General features: G+C 32.9%; 1 protein-coding gene across 1 annotated transcript in view; it reads right to left on the bottom strand.

Moving 5' to 3' along the window:
- Nucleotides 1-5,584: 5,584 nt before the first annotated feature.
- Nucleotides 5,585-16,714, bottom strand: part of LOC145286316 (winged helix repair factor 1-like) — a 61,785-nt gene continuing 50,655 nt past the window's right edge. Inside the window, exons 6-8 of the mRNA XM_080135230.1 lie at nt 16,355-16,511; nt 14,966-15,054; nt 5,585-6,248 (exon numbers count right to left, since the gene is read on the bottom strand). Coding sequence (XP_079991356.1) covers nt 6,206-6,248; nt 14,966-15,054; nt 16,355-16,511 — 289 coding nt within the window. The 3' untranslated portion in view covers nt 5,585-6,205. The remainder of the gene's footprint in view (nt 6,249-14,965; nt 15,055-16,354; nt 16,512-16,714) is intronic.

Here is a 16,714-nt window from a genome sequence, read left to right as displayed (position 1 = left end):
TAACGCATGGAGACATGATAATTTATTTCAAAGTTAAATCAGGGAAGGCAACTCTGCCTTTACAGAAAGGAGAATTATTTCCCTTTAATCATGTTATCGTCCTAACACAGGAAAATGTAGTTTTTTGTAAGAAAGATGAGTTTGTATTGGGAAGGTCTTATGAGGCAAAAGTGGGCAGAGAGTGGCACGTTTGAAGGTCAGTCGAGCACTTAGCATAGAAACAGCAATAGAGTAAACAAAAACTAACACCATCACATCTGTGAAAAAAGGGAATAAAGCATTTTTTACAAGATCGAAAAGATATTTTGTGTTAGGAGTGTTTGAACAGCAACTCCCGGGATGTGGGAGCAGTACTTCAGCTTAGGACATATCTGACTTTTCTATAGGTAGTGGATTGCATTAGGAATGGTGGAATGATCCAACAAGGATCTGTGACTGGGAGTTGTCATTGTATGGCATTCACCCTGGGTGGGTTGAACCAGATTCCTCCCAAGGAGGAAGTGTACAGGAAATATTAAATTCACAGACGGTTGCCAGTAAGGCTGAGATTGAATGTTACTAAAACCAAAGTGATGATGAGTGGTTGTAGTGTCGGAAAGCCATAGAAAAAGTAAAGTGAGTTAAGAAGAAGCGAACTTTTTTTTTGTGGTACTTGTGAGCATTGCATACCCAAGAAATGCAGTGGAATTACAGGTTGAGAAATGATCAACCAATTTGCGTGCAAGAATTAATACTCAGATGTAGAGAAAGTATATTTGGATGGTGAGGTTAATGAGGTTTATTTGCGGACTTCATCTTCATGTTGCTTTTTCACAACGTTTCGGCCAACTATTTCTCTGGCCTTCTTCAGATGGTTAACAGCGATGGGATAGGAATGATGAGTCTTAACTGTATCCTCAGTAATTACTGCCTTCCATAGTTGTTGTTGCTGTTGTTGTCTCATCACATTTTTGGCCAACCCTCTGGCCTGCTTTGGGTAGGATTGAAACCGCTATCTTCAGACAAAGCTTACCTGGAAACCGTAGAGATTCAACGCTCCCATCCACTACATCACGGGCTACGTCATGGTTAACCACCTAAACAAGGCCAGAGGAATAGTTGGCTGACACGTACTGAAACAACCATGAAGATGAGGATAACAGTCCACAAATCTATATAATTATAAAATTCAAATGACCTTGTAACGGGTGTTGTAACCCAACATCTGGTTTACAACTTCCGGTTGCACATGCGTACATAAACAAATAATCAACGCGACAATAAAACGTATTGTTTTACTGTGTACATTTTCAGCATCCCAATTTTTTTTTGCGTTTAAATGATCCAAATAAACAATTGTTAATACTTTCTGCATTTTTTTTTTTACATCGTTCATTTCCATATTACGTTTAAGTTATTCTAACACAATTTTCTTACAAATAAATCTACTTTAACCCGTTGACAACCATAAGAGCATTTTTACAACGGCGACTTACCCACTGCCTTCATTTTTAAAAAAATTTATTCTCCATTTTTTAATACACCTTTCTTAAAAAAAACATTCATACATTTTCTTCTACACTACCAACATAAATAACCCCGAAAATGTTTTTTTTAATTTGTGTTACAAATAACGTGATCAATGCGACACAACATATTGTTTTACTGTGTGTTTTCAGCGTCCCAATTGTTTTTTTTTTTGCGTTTAAATTGAAAGACATATCAAAATTTGAATTTAACTTTAAGTGTTATGGTATTTGTTCAGTGCACATTTACCTATAAGTATGGAAAACAACTTATAATTCAATGGGTGTAAGTTTTTTTTTTTCAAAAAATAAACAATTATAAACAAAACGACTCGTAGAAATCTATCTATATTCTTTTTTCATTTTGATATACTTTCATAGAAATGTTTCTGTTATGTTATGTCACAAAAAACTATTTTCTTTACGTCACAAGTGTCACGCTCATAGCTAATATAACATACTGACCCAACGGATCACGGGTAGTCTAGTAAATTAATAAATATAAAAATTACTTATCTCAAAAGGATTAAAAAAAAAAAAAAAAAATATGATACCCTTTGGTATGGACCTGACGATGGAAGGCCAGATAAGAATAAAAACTTGGAGTTATAAAACCAAAAACTCCAACCTTCATCGCCCTTTGGGGCCTGTGGTGCAGTGGATAGAGGCATTGAATCTCTATGGTTCCAGGTCAGCATCGTGTGAAGATAGCGGTTTCAATCATACCCAAAAGCAGGTCAGAGGATTAGTTGGCCAAAACGTGATGAGATAACAACAACTATGGAAGGCAGTAATTACTAAGGATGCAGTTAAGAGACTCAGCATTCCTATCCCATCGTGGTTAACCACCTGATGAAGGCCAGGGAAAGAGTTTGGTCAAACAACAATTATGAATAACAATCCGCAAATGGATAAATACACAAATTCCTCATCTCAAAAGAATTCCAATAAAAAAAAAAAACATATAATGCTACTAACATTGTTTACAAGTTTTGTTACATTAAGAAGGATATTAAAAATCACCGGATATTGTCAAGACATGTTTATTTCATCGTTCAGTTGTTTAAAGTAAAAAATAATTCAAATTAAAGCATGACGACAGATGAGCCCCCTTGAAATATGTAGATGCAATTGAAAAATTATATACTTTCATCTCATATTTTAGTGCGTTTAACGTTAAAAGTAATATTTCAAACTTACTTGTGTCTGACTGACCTATTGAAGGATGGAACCTATTATAAAGAAGTATATCTGTGTGCCAGTTTAACAAGTATTTTAATAGAATGTGGACTGATTTTTTTTTTTTACATGGAGTTCACCACTACCCGACTAACCCAACAAGCAACAAAATCCCACCCCTTCACTGTAGATGTCCCTAGATGTCGGAGAGCCTTCTATTTTCCTGCTTCCTTAACCATACTGACATGCAGAATTTTCAATGTAGTGAGAACAGACATCTCGCTACTCAACTCTCTACTTAGAATGCCCCTGTAAATATGGTGCAAAATAGAAGTTCCTTATGTCAACGTGGCAATATACCTTGTTTGGTGTAAATATGTGTAAAAACAAAGTGTGTATGCATCTGAAAATCATTTTCTCGACTGAACTCCAATCTATCGCCCCCACCCCCCTGCCAAACTTTTATAAAAAACACTTGGCTAGCTACAACCACTATATACGATTTCTCTCACTATCCGTGCCTGAATCTAAATGTGGATTCCAAAGCTTTTTCCCAGAACTGCTCTCCTGTGGAACATTGTTCCGCTGGCCCGCTTCCCAATTGAATACAACAGAGTAGCCTTCAAATCCAATGTAAACAGGTTCTTGTTAAACAGTCCCATAAATAATCAAATTCTACCCAATTTACACCATTAATGATTACTAAACTACCACCTTACATTCATTAACCCTTACCCACAAGTGACTTTCGGGCCTCGATAAGTGATTATTCCCAAGTTAAAAAAAAAAAAAAATAAAAAAAAAATATACAAAAACAAAACAAAAAACAATTTTGGCAGAATTGCAAAATAAAAACAAAAAATATTTTTTCTTTATATTTTTCCAAATTGATATTGATTTTTTTTTTTTTTTTTTTTTTTTTTTAATATTCATGTCCTTTTTTAATAGATAAGACACTTTTTGTTAATTTGGTTTTTGTTGACAGTGTCCGTCTCAGTTTTTGATTTCTTTGTGATTTTTTGGGAAGAGGGGATAGAGCTGGGTTTAGCAGGGATTTAAGACTATTTCAGATTTGTGCCGAATGCTATCAGCAGAATAATAGCTTCAGGTAGTCCCGTTTTTTTTTTTGCACAATTAAGTCGCGCGCACACACACACACATGCACGCACGCTAATGCACTAGGACAGACACACACTTCTTTCTTCAAAATGTCTTAAAAATAAGAAAAAATGTTTTTTTTTTTTTTTGTTTTAAAGTAACAGGTTTTTTTTTTTTTGTTAACCTGTGGAAGGGAAGAAAGAGAAAGAGTGAGTAGGAGAAAAATAAATATTCACAGAATTAAACTGACCTGTGATCGGGTATTAGAAGAAAAGGTGTGAGATAGCAAAAAAAAAAAAAAAAAAAAAAATATAATATAAAAATTTTTTTCCTGAAAAAGATAAATTTTTGTTTTTGTTTTTCTTAGATTATATATATATATATATATATATATATATATATATATATATATATAAACTGATAGATATATCACATTCTTGCATAAAGGTGTCTTTTCTTGAAACCTGTCTCATTTTGTAGGTTCTGATGTATTTGTTATTGCTACCCACTCGTGTTTTGTGGCAAACGAAAAAACATCTTTGGTTGAGAGAATTCATAATAAGCATTGGTTCAACGATAAAATAGTGATTCGCTCGAAAAATACATTTTTTTCTCATGTTGAGAAGCACAAACAAACTTTCATTCTAGCCATAAATTATTTTTATACTGGCCAATTTTAACCAATCAATCAAAAACCTTTTCACCCTTTTATTATAGATTAAAAAAAATAAATGACCGTAGCAGTGATTTTGCCATAGCTATGCAAAATTCAAAAGTGATTTTAGATTCTTTAAAGGGAAATATAACAATCTCTGGCTAGAATTAAAAGTTTATTAACCAAAAGTGAAATTATTTGGGTAATTTTTGCTCCTAAACCAAAGTAAAACTGCACCATTATTCTATCATTGAGTCAAAATATTTATAGTAAAAAAATATAATCAGAATGGAAGTAAAATAGACAACCACCACTACTACCACCACCATTTTTGGGGGGAGAGGAAGGAAAAAGAAAAGGTTCTCTTATAGGTATATGTAGTCAATGACCTCTTTTTTTTCTTCTCTTTTTTCTGGAACGATTAACTGGATTTGAAATTTGTTTTTCCAAGTGAAACAAAAATAAAAAATTCTTCTCAATTTTAGAAAATTCAAAATTACCAAAGATTTGAAAGTAGATTTCATAAACGAATGAGAAAAAGGTCTTAATTCTGAAATTGTAGTTTTTTTTCTTTTTAGCTTAATATCAGATCAAAATAAAAATATTACATCAGAATAAAAAAGTTATTTTCTTTTTAGCTTGATAAATTAATCTTAAGAAAAATTAAATAAAAAATGAAAAGGTTTTTAACTTTTTATGGCAAATAAAAAAAAGCATGGTTCTTGTTTTGAATTCAACCTAATTACAAAACAAAAATGCAGAAAAATCTTTATGTACATACCCATCACAGAATGAAGATGTCATATTCCAAAAATCACGTAAATTGATCAAGTGTTTTTTTTTTTTTTACTAAGAAAATCCAATTTGATGAGAAAGACATTGTGTTTTGATCCATCATGTTTAATAAAGGGAGACAACTCAATTCGAACTATCAAGATTTTAAAATGAACCTGGTAATGTTTACCGTATACTATGAATCACTAAAAATCGTTTAAAAAAACAAACAAATAAAAAACTACTTGATCAATTTACATAATTTTCGGAATATATTTTCATTAACTGAAGGGTACATACAAAGATTTTTCTGTATTTTTCTTTTTACAATTGCATTCTGGACATGCACCCAAAAATTAAATCAAAATTCTAATCAAAATTAAAGGGTTTTTCTTCACTTTTTTTACAGCAAATAAATAAAAAAAAAAAATTTTTTTTTTGGTTATTCAACAGCAGAACCCAATACCGATTGGGAAACACTTGTAAACACTGAACTGTATTTGTGCTGCTATTTTACTCATAGCAAGGAGGAGGAGAAAATTTTAAGGTCATACTCTTCCCAACAGTATTAGTGCAGTAATGACAAGAAGTAGATCTGAATTAAACTCAGAATAGCCAGCTCCATAGTCTGTGATAGTGTCCATTAAACCAATCAGCAACCCTCTCCCTCAGTGCTTGATTAAATAATAAACTGCAAGAAATTAGATTTTTTTTTTTAAAGCAGTATTAATGCTGTTTTGCAAAACAAGTGTGGAGAAGGAAGAGGAAGGCCACACTCTCTTTGGTGTCCCATTTATTTTGATTGGCTGGTCAAAAAAAAGGGGGAGGAGACAAACTGATTGGTGGATTGATTCAGTAGTGGTAATAGTAGTATAAAGAGAGAGAGAGGGAGAGGGTGGATGTAAAGGTGTGGGGCAGCATGAACATGGAGATGGCGTTGTCTTTGCTACTCAACAGGTGGCACCACACAAGCTTTCTCTGGGTAGTAATAGAATTATTCTCGAAGTCGAAGCAACATCCCACTTGTAGTTTGAATGCTATAAAGAAAAAAAACAAATGCATTGAGATATTATTATTGGGAAAAACAAAATAAAATATTGTCACAAGCAATGGTATTATGAAAAAAAATGTTTTAGAAAAATTTTTGGGTGCTTATACATATGAAAATCACAAAAAAATACCATACGGAACACGTATGAAAATCACATTAAAAGAAAAAACACTCTCGTATTAGGTAAAAATAAGTATTCTCACCAAAAATTAGACTTAAAGTACAATACTTAATATTATTTTTTTTAATGGAGAGTAGACAATGCATTGTGGATGCGTTATCGGCAGCTCCCATTACTCTCGCTTCTCTTTATTTGTCCCTGAGTCCTCATTTTTAATGAGTGATTTTTCTGACAAAACGAGAAGAAAAAGCTGTATTCTAGGTTGACAGTATTTTATGTGAACAGTCACTAGAGATGTTGGAAATTTTCTGTTCCTATGTCTATCCTTGTGGCAATGTCATGCTGGAGGTAAACGTTTTATCTGGGTCGACATTATCTGCCAGATAGTCAGGAACCCGAACCTTGCATTAACCACTAAGGAGTCTGTCCTATCAGCAGGTGCAAAATACTGGGGCTGCTGTATTGCCATTTGGATCATGCAGTAACTTCTGGTGGGGCTTCTTGATGCCAATTGTTATGGCTTTACCATATCACGTGCTACAAAAAAATATATTTCTTCGTTTCTTTTTCTCTCTTACTCTCTCTCTCTGCCCTGCTCTAAGCAAGTCTGTCGACCTATTCCGCAAATCCCAAAACTCCTTCATGAAAAGTTTAAAAAAAAATATATAATTAAACATAGATCTATAATTTCCAACGTAGACTTCCACTACCAGGTCTCCTTCTCCAACATCAGGGGTTTATGTTCCAACCTACCAGAGGTTGAAACCCAATTACAGAAGACTAAACCAGACCTATTATTCCTAAGTGAAACTGGCATTGGACCGACTATTTTGCTAGATGAGTTCGTAATTAAAGGATACTCTAACTTAACATCCAAATCTGATCCAAGATCACCATGGACATAGAATATGTGCCTACATTAAAGATGGCTTTCCATGTGGTAGGGACATCTCTAGAGAAATTATCCTACATGTGCTTCTGGGTTGAATTAGCTCACACCACTGGGTTTATATTTGCTCTCTATCGCCCCCACAACAGCAGAGTTATTATCTTTAAAAGCATATCTGAGAAAATTGACCACATCTTGTCTGCTCATCCTTCCCCTAACATTCACGTCCGTGGAGGCTTCAATATTTACAATATTCTTGGAAAAGACGGATGATGAGGAGGAGGTTCTGTCACGATTTCTCCATCATTTATGACCTCACTCAGATTGTTCACCAACCCACCCGTGTGCCCGACATTAATGGCCAGTATGCAAGTCTTCTAGACCTTTTTCTCACACTTTATCCTGAGCTATGTTCATCTTCCATTCTGTCTCCACTGGAATCTTCCAACCACTCTGTTGTATCAGTCAAGATAAAAATGAAATGTAATAAGTCCTCAGATGTACATCTCCATCGTACAGTATATCTATACTCTATGACTGACTGGGATAGCTTCCATACATTTATATCAGATCTACCTCTGCGTTCCATGTTAAAAAAGGATGTGTCCTCTATAGTATCAGAACTGACAGAATGGTTAATTATAGGTATAGACCGATTCATAACCTCAAAAAAGTTCCAGCAAAAACCTAACAGTCAGCCGTGGTTTTCTCCAGAATGTGCGGCTGCCATTGCACAGAAAAATCACTTTTTTCATTACTTCCAACCTAATAGATGTACTGAGACTTTCATGGCTGCCAGTAACCACTGTAAAAGAGTAATAAAGCATGAGAGAGAGTTGTATGCTCAGTCTGTCAAGTCCAAAGTAGCTGAGCAGCGGCTTGGTTCCCACCAGTTTTGGCAAATAGCAAACAGAATCCTGAACAGAAGCATGTGCTCTATACCAATCCTCATCAATGGACCTAAGGTAATCTCGTTAGCATCAGACAAAGCTAAACTCTTTGCCAAGAACTTTGTAGCTTATTCTACCCTATGCAACCAAGGCCACCAACCCCCAGTATTTCCTCCTGTATTAGAAAACACGCTATGCGACATACAAATATCTGTGCGTGATGTTGTCAAGCTAATCAAAAACCTTGATTCCAGTAAAGCAACTGGCCCTGACGGCATTCAGCTGACTGATGGCATTATAGTGCTCAAAAAGCTTCAACCAAAACTATCTCCCATACTTACAAAGCTGTTTAAGCGTTGTCTTAAGAAGAATTACTTCCCAACACTCTGAAAAACATCATCAGTATGTCTCGTATTTAAAACTTCAGACGATCGGTCATCTCCCTCTCGATACAGACCAATTAATCACCTGTTCGTCATAAGTTGCTGGAATCTGTGTTAAATAGAGAAGTAGTCAACCAACTAAGCAAAAATAACCTTCTTAGTGACATGCAATATGGTTTCTGTTCTGCTAGATCTATAGCAAACTGCTTATGGTTATATCTCATAAGATTAGCGAATCTCTCGATGGAGGCTTTAATTCTAAGGCAATTGCTCTTAACATATCAAAAGCCTTTGATAGGGTATGGCATAAAGGTCTACTTCACAAGATCTCCATAGATAGTATAGCTGGAAATATCGTCTCAATTATTAAATCATTTCTCTCTGGTAGGTTCATAAGAGTTGATGAGAAGAAATCAGAAGCTCACAGTATTAATGCTGGAGTCCCTCAGGGGTCCATTGTGGCCCAACTCTCTTCCTGATCTACATTAATGATTTAATGATCTTCCAAATCAAATCCTTACATCATTTGTAGACATTTATGCTGATGACACTAGCATCTATGGTAGCACATCAAAGACAGTAAACGATTAAGTTCTTTCTGATTCTTTCTCCTCTGATCTTGAGCATGTGGTACAATGGGGAAAGAGGTGGCTAAAGTTTCTATCTTTACATCATTAACGTTCTGATCCCCATCTGGCATCAGTTGAAATGAATGGCTCCCGTCTTGGGGAGGCTCCATGTTTTGACAAGCTTCTGGGCTTAACTTTTACTCCTGATCTGAAATGGAACATGTACATCAAATCCCTTGCTAAGATCGCTAGAAAAATGGTATAATCCTTCTATCGATCCAGTAGATATCTCACTGCTGATGCAATTCTCTACCTATATAAAAGCCAGGTACGTCCAAGCATGGAGTACTGTTTCCACATCTGGGCAGGAGCTGCTAGAGTTCAAAATAGACTCTGTAGCCTAGTGGGGGATGCCCTTTTCTCTTCCTGCAACTTCTTTCTCACAAAAAAGATGTTGCGAGCCTGTTTCTGCTTTATTATTTTCATAGCAAGTGCTTGTCTGAGCTCCAATCTATGGTTCCTCCTTGCCAAACTTTCATGAGAAACACTATCAATAATTTCCCCACTCTTTATGCCTAAACCTAAACATAGATTCCATGTACAAAGTTTTTTTCTTAGAACTGCACAACTGTGGAAATGTCTTCTGTTTGCTTGCTTTTCACCTGACTACAATATGGTCATCTTCAAGTCCAATGTAAACAAGTTCTTGATGAGCCGTTCCCCTTAAGTAAGTCAATTTACCAAATTTCCACTACTAAAAATTACTACGATATTGTCTCATTGACTACTGTACAGCCTTTAAACCTTATCCAAAAGTAGCCTCTGGGCCTTGAGAAGAGGTGACTCCTATGTAAAAAATTTTTTTTAAATAAAAGAAAAATTATCGATTAGAATTTTAAAAATAAAAATCATTTTAATCATACTATTGATAAAAGTGGAAATCCCTGTAAAGGAAGTGGGCATGGTTCGTACAGATTATCAATATTCATTTTCAAGGACTTTCCAAAGTTTACATGGCCATCTCCAGACAAAATTCAAGTTTTCAAAACAAAACTTCATATATTAACAACTAGTGGGGATACCCGGCGTTGCCCGGGTGTTTGGAAGTATAAAAGAAAAAAAAAAGTGTTAGTAGTCAACCCGTGACACGAAGGTGGAAAAGAAAGTGAAAGAAACCGTGACATCTTACCGCTATGCTACGAAGCGATAGGAAGTGAAAAGCGTTCAAATTTAGCGATGTCAATCAAAAAGTTGACTTGCTCGCAGGTGCAGAAATGAACGTTGACCAGTTCAGTTTTCTGCTGTTTCATTTATTTGTTTCACGATGTTGGGGAAACCAAGCTCCCCCGAAAAAGGGGAAACTCTCAAATGAATAACAATTGTCTGATATGAAGGGTTTTCCCTACATTGATCAAAGTTAATTGCTTCCAAGACGTTCTGGCATGAAAGGCTGCTGACGGCTCTGCTTTCAATTAGTTTCGCTTTTATACGAAAAGCTGAACACGCGACAACGGAATAGCGTGAATTTTGTAAATAAAAGATATAGACAATCTCCGTTCGCAAATCATAGATATTACAATCTAGGGAGTATATAAAAAGTTCTAAAATATAATAACCCCCCCCTGAACCCCTGCGAAAAAAGCCTTTGCTGGACATACAAAAACGCATGCCATTTTATCCTTATATAGATATGTATATATATATATATATATATATATATATATATATATATATATATATATATAGTAGAAATGGTAATTAATAAAAACCTGAAGAAAGTGCTCAATACTGTTGTAGAGCAAATATTATACATATTATATATATATATATGATATAATAAACCAAAAAAAGTTAATTGACAACAGGAAAAATAATTTTCATTTACATACAAAACAATATTTACATTCCCTAACCCATTTATAACCAATCAAACACGATTAAATATTATTTTCCCCATTGCAGATTGAAATACACGGTTTTTGTTATCTTGAATTATCGATATTGTGGATACAAGAGTTAGGTCCCTTTATCACGAAATTACCTGATGGTAAATGGAAAACAGATAGTTTTGTAAAGGGACATAACTCTTATTTCTACAATAATACAATATAATTTCAGAACAATGTATTTCTATTTTATTTTCAATATTTAAAAAATGATTTATTGATATTTTTATTAATACTAAAAAAATAATTTAAAAGTGTTTATTTCAAGTTTATTTTTAATATTGCAATAAATTTTTACTGGATATAAAGAATATGATTTTGAAGACATTTTCCATATTTTCAAGGTAATAATAGAAATAAGGCAAAAGTCAAAATTCAAGAACTTTTCGAGCTTGTGCGAATTCTGGGGAAGATAAGTCAGTCTGTCATTTAACCAATCAATAATGAAAAGTGGATTGGTAAAATACGATAAAACCGATTTTTATTTTTAATTAAAATTCTACTCAATTTTTTGTGAGGATATTTAGTTTTGCATGATACGTAAATATATAAAAAATTTTTTACTTAGAAACGCGATTTTAATATGTGCCCCATACTGTATAAGTAGCAATACACATGAAAAAATTGAAATAGCTTGAAATATTTCAATATTGGTATGCATAGAAAGAGCTTGATGAGCTAAGAAAGAATCTTTTTAAATTTTAAAATCTGATTAAAATTAAGGAAGTTATGGCTATTTTTGTGCCTCACACGTTTGGATATTTTCCCCTCTTTAAGACCATATGCGTTTCATCACATTTTTTACACTACTTTTTCGGTAAAAATGTCATATCTTTGTTAAAACACAAGACTAAGAAATGAAATTTACCATATAAGTGTATTTTTGTACAAGGAATCAGAACATGCAACTGAAAATCTCCCAAAGTTTATGGTTTCCAAATAATCTGCAGTAAATGTGCATAAATATGCAGCAATTCCTTAAAAATGCCATGTATCCATAAACAGAAAAGAAGTTGGAGAACTCAAAGTTGAATTGTAATGTGCTTTATGTACAAAAAACTTAAATCTAAACATAAATGAATATATTGCAATATTTCTTTGGTATTATTGTAGATTAACACCTTCTGTTTAACCCCACTCAACTCCTTCTGACCACCCCTCCAAAATGTGATTCTACCTTTTTAGGAAATTATGTATAAAATGCCATGAAAAACTTTAATGAAAGATAAACAAATTATTTTAGAATTGAATGTAAAATAATTTCCTATTACAGGTCATTCTAGCATTTTAGGGCAGTTAACTGTTTTTTTTTTTCTATGGGAAAATATGCATGCTTTTTTTTTTTTTTTTTTTAAAGATGATTATGTGTAGTTTTAAGAGGGTTTCTATGCAATGAGAATATGGGGAGGGTTGCCATTCGGACTTTGAATTAATTGTAGGGCTAAGGAAAATTATGTGTGAACATACTGAAAACTTGACAGAGACAAAGCTAACAAAAACAATATTAGAGGGGGAAGCAGTTAGTTTCACAAAAATTTAATGTAAAATAATTAATCATTTCCTGGCCATTCTAGCATTTTAGGACAGTTAACCAATTTATTTTTATGTGTATTTTTCTTTAAGGAAGGATCTATTTTTTGTTTGTTTGTTTTAGATGCTTGTATGTGGCTTACAGAGGTATTTTGTTGGGGGGGGGGCTTGCCACTCGAACTTAGTGTTATTGTTAGGGTTAAAGAGTGTTTTAGGAGGAGACTTGCCACACATAATTTGTATTAGAGGTGAAGTTAAGAGAGCTTTTTTTCAAAAAGAGCGTTCAAAAATTTGTTGATTTCTATTTTCGAGGTTGAAGGTGTTAATTCCATAGGCCGTTTATACTACGCTGGAGCAGGTTGTAAAAATATCTTTCGCTTAATAAGTAGAAAAAAAAATAACGAAATAAAAAGCTTCCTAATTGTAGTTTGATGTGTTTTCTAACTGCTTTTAAAATTTCAAGAATATTGATATAGATTTTGAGGGTTTGTATTACTATACACATAGATTCGAAAAAGTTGTCAAAAAAACAAATATATAACAAATAAATGTTATCAAAAGCAAGTTACTTTTCTACCTAACTGGATAATTTTTTAGTGTTTTTATTTAATGTAACATGTTTATTCAGCTTGAAAACAGTGTTTACCGATGTTTTGGAAAATTTAAAATGGCGCCCGACTCTCTTGAAACGGTAAGTTTGGGGAAAAGAGTTAAAAATAAAAAAGTAGACAAAATACTGCTAGAAACTCGCTCAATATATGTTACCGTGACATAGGCTGACATATATTCGGTGAGTTTTTAACAGTATTTTGTATAGTTTTTTTTTTATTTTTAACTCCTTTTCGCAAACTTACCGTGTCAAAGAGAGTCGGGCCGGGCGCCATTTTTAATTTTCCACGGTAAACACTGTAGTTTTTTTCGAGCTGAATAAACATGTTACATTGAATAAAAACACAAAAAATATATCCAGTTTGGTAGAAACGTAACTTATCTTGCCTTTGATAACATTTATTTGTTATATATTTGTTTTTTGACAACTTTTTCGAATCTATGTATAAACGAGATTTTGATACTTATTTTGATTTTGAAAAAAAAAACATTTGTGGCTGGTCGCAGTAAAACATTGTTTTAATTCGTTGTTCAAAACTAATTTAAAGAATAAAAGTGCATGCAAGCTATATATCTACAAAAGTTTTTGTTTTTTTAACCATGTTTTTAAATTTGACGAGATTTGTGAGAAATTGCAACAGATTTATAATGCCGAATTGGTTAGGATTGTTGTTAGTTGTTATTATACATTCTGAAAACCGAATAGTTCTAAACTAATGTTATTCTGATAACAAAATAGCTCTAATTAAACATAAGAACATTTATATTCATATTTTCATGTTTTTTTTAATTCGTTCTTGAATAAAAATTAAAGAACGCGTGTTTGTTTACAACTGTGCTATCGCTGATTCTACAGGCTGGAGCTGCTGCTGCTGCTTAAACTTCATTTGACCAAATTCGATAAATAGAAACAATTTTTTTTTCGGGTAGGTCCTTTTAAATTATCAATTACCGCGGTCCTACTCAACATAAAACAATACTTTTAATTGATAAAGATAGTAAAAAGATTGATTTACTTACTACTGGGTGTCCGAAGAATTTTTTTTTCAAAATGTTCAATACTCGTCATATTAAAGTCTTATTTTTAACACGACAAAAAAAGAAATGGTCAAAAATATTTTGGACACTTGACAGTATTAAGATTAACACCTCTTCTAATTGGTTCCCAAATTTCATGACGAAATTCTTCATACAATCACGGTACGGACCTTTAGAAAACAGGGGGGGTCATTACAAAACCTAACCGAAAACGCCATTTTATGACGTTCACATTTTTATCACTTTATTTGCTTAAAACTCTTAAAATATATAATGTACATTCATATTTATTAATTCATTTGAAAGTATATTCATTTCCGAACAAAACAGTAGTAATTTGAAGACTTGAAGTGCTTTGGTTTGAAAAATATGGCTATTTTAGTAGAACTACCTTGAAATCTGTGATTATCCAAAGCGTTTTTTCTTCCGTGTGTATTACTAGTATAAGCACCCCATTTATTGTGTTGTAAATTATTGTCTTGTATCAAATGCAAAATGAGATACAATTTATGTTGCAATGCCTAAAAATTCCTATTAATCGTTTAAAAATGATTTTATTAATAAAACTACAACTACTTGAACAATTTACATGACTTTTAGAATATGATGTTATTGTTTCGTTATGGACATCATCCAAATTTTTATTTATTTTTTTAATTTAGTTGGGAAATTGTGGACAAGAAACAATTTTGTTTTCAAGAAAAAAAAGAAAAAAGTGAAACACTTACCAATCTACAAGATCAGCACCAATAATATCATGGATGTGATAAACTATCCCCAATCGTGCAAGTCGTGGCCATTTCCTTTGTTCCAGATCCTGATAATAAAAACAAAAAAAATTGTCATCTTTATATGCGGAAACAAATCTTAAGCAAACATTCAAAATATTTTTTGTGATTTCAAAACATTATCATAGTTGATTCAAGACTATTACTGCTTTTCCACATTTTCTCTGAACTTTGGAAAATTTCTTGAAGAGATTCCAAATAAAAGAAAATCTTTCAAAAAGGAGACAAAAGGAAATGACGGAGACTTTATATAACAAATAAAAATTTTAAATGTAAAAAAGTTTTTAATTTTTCAAAGTAAATTTGTTTTTAAAAAAACATGAAAATGTGTTTGCTAAAACATAAAAATTATTTTAATCTAAGCTTTAAAAAATTAAAATTTTTCTTGTTAAAGTAAAATTTTTTTTGTTTTCATTGTCCTATTTTAAGTGGACCTCTTGACGTAAGAAAATAATCCAGTTATATTTTTTAGTGCAGCTACGCCACTTTCAATCATTAGAATCGTAGACAGTTTTTTTAAATATTGAATGAATGATGTTGTTCACATTGTATGTATTTTTGACTACGCTTCAACCGATATGCCCTCCAGCCAGAGTCAACCTTATTGTTCTTCCAGGAGTTTAAGCACGTAGAAAACACCAACAGACACAATACACAAATGATCAACAACATGGAATATGGTTAACCATCACTAATAATAAAGGTAGTGTTTTTTTTTGTTTTTAAAGCAGCATACTTTAAATAACAGAAAATATTTTTATGATATAAATATATGGTTTATTCCAAAGATCAATTTTTCGCATTTATAATTTAAATATATTTTGGATATATGACCCCTGTGGCTTGTGTGTAGATGGTGTAATCTAGAGATTTAATTTTCACAAACTCTACACATTAAATAGGTTGTATTTCGGCAATAAAACCATGAATGTTGTCTTCCAAGTGGTCTAGTGTGTCTGGTTTATCAGTGTAAACATAGGACTTCACATATTCTTAAAGAAGATAATCTAATGGGTTAAATCACACGAATGAAGTGACCAGTTGACAGGTCCATTTTGTGAAATTATTCGTTCATTAAATTTGCGCAATTTGCAATGCTGTTCGCTTGTCAGTCTCTTCATGATGAATTGCCAAACTAAGCTGAACTCAATAACCAATAGTTGCCAAATCTGCAATTACAGAGAATAAAGTTGCCAGTTTAACGCTGGCTGTCTCTGAAAATAAAAAACAAACAAAAAACAACACCCTGTACATGCAACCACATCGACTGGGGGGAAAAAAACAAATGAAGAAAATGGATTTTAAAGAAATTTTTTTTCAATTACTCACATCTTTGAAAATTTCTTTGTATTTCGTCTTCTTTATGATTGTGATTGCTGCTTTTCTTCCTCTTATCAAATTCTTTATAAAAATGCCAGCATTTGGGATGGACAGCCACCACGTTCCTGCATCACGTACAATTAACACTGATGCCTTCACTAATTGCCTGCAACAACAACCGTAACATGACTGTATCAAATGCTGAGATTAAAGTGTATCCCACCACCACCCGTAAACATCTCTTTCTATTGAAGCATGAAAAAGTATCTACACATCTCATGAAAAATAAAAAGTATATTTTATTTCAAATGCAATCATAATTATGATAAAAAAAGTCATTGTATGGTAATTTCTTGGACTTGTGCAGCT

The sequence above is a fragment of the Euprymna scolopes genome, chromosome 10 (genome assembly GCF_053919585.1).
Source record: "Euprymna scolopes isolate OS-2025 chromosome 10, ASM5391958v1, whole genome shotgun sequence".
Classification (NCBI taxonomy): Eukaryota; Metazoa; Mollusca; class Cephalopoda; order Sepiida; family Sepiolidae; genus Euprymna; species Euprymna scolopes.
Note: the sequence above shows the minus strand (reverse complement) of the source record. Positions and strands in the feature narration are given on the sequence as shown.